Genomic DNA, 4,241 nt, shown 5'->3' with positions numbered 1-4,241 from the left:
CACTGGCTTCCATCCCCCGCCCCCCTCTGCCAATCCCTCCACTGGCTTCCATCCTCCGCTCCCCTCTGCCAATCGCTGCACTGGCTTCCATCCCCCTCCCCCTCTGCCAATCCCTCCACTGGCTTCCATCCTCCGCTCCCCTCTGCCAATCGCTGCACTGGCTTGCATCAACATTATTTGACCTGGTGATGTACACGTTGTGCCTGTGCAGTTTGTCATTTATTTCTGGCATCCCCGGCATGCCAGGATCTGCAGAGCACCTTGCCGGGACGAGGTCAGTCTCTAGCCCCAGGTGCTCTCTCTCTCACAATAGTCTCTTTCCTAACTGAAACCACATGTTCTCTTGTTATGTGCATGCATGGGACATTTTGGTGACATCTACGTAGGGTGGAAGGAAGGGATATGGGGAGGTAAATGCTGAGACGCATACAAGATGACATTGGCTTAGGAAAGAGCGGGAGGAGAGCGGCCTAGAACAGGAAACGGAGTAAGGCCACAAATAGAGGTCTTTGGTAGGGTTGCCACCTGTCCAGGATTCAACCGGACAGTTCGGGTTTTGAATGCTGTGTCCGGGTTTCATGGCACCAGGACCCTGGACACAAGATGTCAGGTAGACGGGGGCAACCAAAATTAAGATAGGGGCTACTGCCCCTTACTGAAAATAGCCTCAACTGTGATATTTACATATTAATGGGTGGTGCCTTTTACATATGAATAAGTCACGACTCATTCTCCCCAAAAAATATGTCTGCGTGTCGCTAGAGTGTTCGGGTTTCGCTTGAAGTAAAGGTGGCAACCCTAGTTTTAGGTGGAATTGAGAAATTGGGTCCACAGAACAAAAACTGCTGTGTAATGCCATTGACATATTACAGTATATAATTCGGCCTATAATTACACTTTAAGCAAAGCTGGGTCAATAGTGTTCGGATCTGAGCTGACAGGTCACCTATATGCAGGGCCGGCTTTCCCACAAGGCCACCGAGGCCCGGCTTTGGGGCAGCAGGGAGAAGAGGGGCAGCAGGGGTGTGGAATTTCTATCTCCCGAAGCACGGGACATGCAGTTCCGGGCGCCGGGCAGGTAGTTGTTTTCTATAATTAGCCCGGCTTTGGGCAAGCAGAACTAAATGTGCAGCGGGGAAGCCGCCTCTTGTTTTGGAGATGTCGTTGAGATCACTTGTATGCAGCCTGCCAGGTCTGTTTAAAGGAGAACTATGTGGTCAGGGCTTTTCCCCCATAGTTCTAATTAGGGTCACGGGAGGACACAAACTAGCGTCTTCCCGTCACCCTAAGCTCAGTATATAGGGAGCTACAGCTCCCTATATACTGAGGCTTCCTGTAAATCAAAATTTATAAAAGTAAAAAAAATAAAATAAACAAAAAATGTAAAAATAATAAAACCAACCCTGCTTGCCCCTGCCATCTGGTTGCCATTCTCCATGGGGGGTAGTTGGTGGGTAGGGGGGCGCATTGAGGAACCCGGCCTTGGGGCAGCAGAGAGTAAATCCGGCCCTGCCTATATGAGAGTGTAACCCCCTCTGTTTGCCTCCCTGTTGTCACAGTACACGGTACCTGGGACGAATGGTCACCCTGGAGTTTGTGCTCGTCTACTTGCGGCCGGGGTTTTCGGGAGAGGACGCGTACCTGTAACCCACCTCAGTATGGGGGTGAGCTGTGTAAAGGTCCCGAGAAGCAGACCAAGTTCTGTAACATTGCCTTATGTCCAGGTCAGTATAACTGTGTATATATATATATATATACTCAAAGTGTCTATCTCAGTGTGTACATTTTCTATACATTAGGATGTTCCTGTCCTTCTGAAGCCTACTTGTATTTTTATATTGTGCACCTTTGTTTTGTTACATAAATTTGTTTTTTATTTTTGGCATTCTTCTAGTTAAAACCATGAAAGACCCAATATAGAACCATGATTGTATAGTGTACATTACGGATATTCCACCCAAAGCATTTCCTGGGTCTTGGAATAGAGCCCACTTCTTCAAGGATGCGTGCAGGTCAAGCAATACGAGTAATCTAATAATAAAACCAAACGTGTGATATAGGTTACAAATATGCACACAAGGCATTGTCATATACAGCAGGGCTCAAAATGTCAAGTCCTGAGCTACTAGCCAGGCCTTAAAAGTTACTCGCCACCAGTTGCCCCACCTAACCCTTACCCTGTGCAGAGGTCAGTGTGACTCGCAGGGCGGAGGTCAGTGTGACGCTCAGGGCAGAGGTCAGTGTGACGCGCAGGGCAGAGGTCAGTGTGACGCTCATTGCGGAGGTCAGTGTGACGCTTAGTGCGGAGGTCAGTGTGACGCGCAGTGCGGAGGTCAGTGTGACTCGCAGGGCGGAGGTCAGTGTGACGCTCAGGGCAGAGGTCAGTGTGACGCGCAGGGCAGAGGTCAGTGTGACGCTCATTGCGGAGGTCAGTGTGACGCTTAGTGCGGAGGTCAGTGTGACGCGCAGTGCGGAGGTCAGTGTGACTCGCAGGGCGGAGGTCAGTGTGACGCTCAGGGCAGAGGTCAGTGTGACGCGCAGGGCAGAGGTCAGTGTGACGCTCATTGCGGAGGTCAGTGTGACGCTTAGTGCGGAGGTCAGTGTGACGCGCAGTGCGGAGGTCAGTGTGACTCGCAGGGCGGAGGTCAGTGTGACGCTCAGGGCAGAGGTCAGTGTGACGCGCAGGGCAGAGGTCAGTGTGACGCTCATTGCGGAGGTCAGTGTGACGCTTAGTGCGGAGGTCAGTGTGACGCGCAGTGCGGAGGTCAGTGTGACTCGCAGGGCGGAGGTCAGTGTGACGCTCAGGGCAGAGGTCAGTGTGACGCGCAGGGCAGAGGTCAGTGTGACGCTCATTGCGGAGGTCAGTGTGACGCTTAGTGCGGAGGTCAGTGTGACGCGCAGTGCGGAGGTCAGTGTGACTCGCAGGGCGGAGGTCAGTGTGACGCTCAGGGCAGAGGTCAGTGTGACGCGCAGGGCAGAGGTCAGTGTGACGCTCATTGCGGAGGTCAGTGTGACGCTTAGTGCGGAGGTCAGTGTGACGCGCAGTGCGGAGGTCAGTGTGACTCGCAGGGCGGAGGTCAGTGTGACGCTCAGGGCAGAGGTCAGTGTGACGCGCAGGGCAGAGGTCAGTGTGACGCTCATTGCGGAGGTCAGTGTGACGCTTAGTGCGGAGGTCAGTGTGACGCGCAGTGCGGAGGTCAGTGTGACTCGCAGGGCGGAGGTCAGTGTGACGCTCAGGGCAGAGGTCAGTGTGACGCGCAGGGCAGAGGTCAGTGTGACGCTCATTGCGGAGGTCAGTGTGACGCTTAGTGCGGAGGTCAGTGTGACGCGCAGTGCGGAGGTCAGTGTGACTCGCAGGGCGGAGGTCAGTGTGACGCTCAGGGCAGAGGTCAGTGTGACGCGCAGGGCAGAGGTCAGTGTGACGCTCATTGCGGAGGTCAGTGTGACGCTTAGTGCGGAGGTCAGTGTGACGCGCAGTGCGGAGGTCAGTGTGACTCGCAGGGCGGAGGTCAGTGTGACGCTCAGGGCAGAGGTCAGTGTGACGCGCAGGGCAGAGGTCAGTGTGACGCTCATTGCGGAGGTCAGTGTGACGCTTAGTGCGGAGGTCAGTGTGACGCGCAGTGCGGAGGTCAGTGTGACTCGCAGGGCGGAGGTCAGTGTGACGCTCAGGGCAGAGGTCAGTGTGACGCGCAGGGCAGAGGTCAGTGTGACGCTCATTGCGGAGGTCAGTGTGACGCTTAGTGCGGAGGTCAGTGTGACGCGCAGTGCGGAGGTCAGTGTGACTCGCAGGGCGGAGGTCAGTGTGACGCTCAGGGCAGAGGTCAGTGTGACGCGCAGGGCAGAGGTCAGTGTGACGCTCATTGCGGAGGTCAGTGTGACGCTTAGTGCGGAGGTCAGTGTGACGCGCAGTGCGGAGGTCAGTGTGACTCGCAGGGCGGAGGTCAGTGTGACGCTCAGGGCAGAGGTCAGTGTGACGCGCAGGGCAGAGGTCAGTGTGACGCTCATTGCGGAGGTCAGTGTGACGCTTAGTGCGGAGGTCAGTGTGACGCGCAGTGCGGAGGTCAGTGTGACGCTCAGTGCGGAGATCAGTGTGCCGCGCAGTGCGGTGGTCAGTGTGACGCTCAGTGCGGAGGTCAGTGTGACGTGCAGTGCGGAGGTCAGTGTGACGCTCAGTGCGGAGGTCAGTGTGACGCGCAGTGCGGAGGTCAGTGTGACGCTCAGTGCGGAGGTCAGTGTGACGC

General features: G+C 55.4%; 1 protein-coding gene across 1 annotated transcript in view; it reads left to right on the top strand.

Moving 5' to 3' along the window:
- The window catches only part of LOC108796840 (brain-specific angiogenesis inhibitor 1-like), a 368,891-nt gene that overhangs the window by 146,332 nt on the left and 218,318 nt on the right, over window positions 1-4,241 (top strand). Inside the window, exon 10 of the mRNA XM_018568381.1 lies at window positions 1,560-1,729. Within this exon, the coding sequence (XP_018423883.1) occupies window positions 1,560-1,729 (170 nt within the window). The remainder of the gene's footprint in view (window positions 1-1,559; window positions 1,730-4,241) is intronic.

Source organism: Nanorana parkeri, unplaced genomic scaffold (assembly GCF_000935625.1).
Source record: "Nanorana parkeri isolate BGI_ZX_2015 unplaced genomic scaffold, ASM93562v1 scaffold1180, whole genome shotgun sequence".
Classification (NCBI taxonomy): domain Eukaryota; kingdom Metazoa; phylum Chordata; class Amphibia; order Anura; family Dicroglossidae; genus Nanorana; species Nanorana parkeri.
This window is presented reverse-complemented; position numbering and strand designations above follow the sequence as displayed.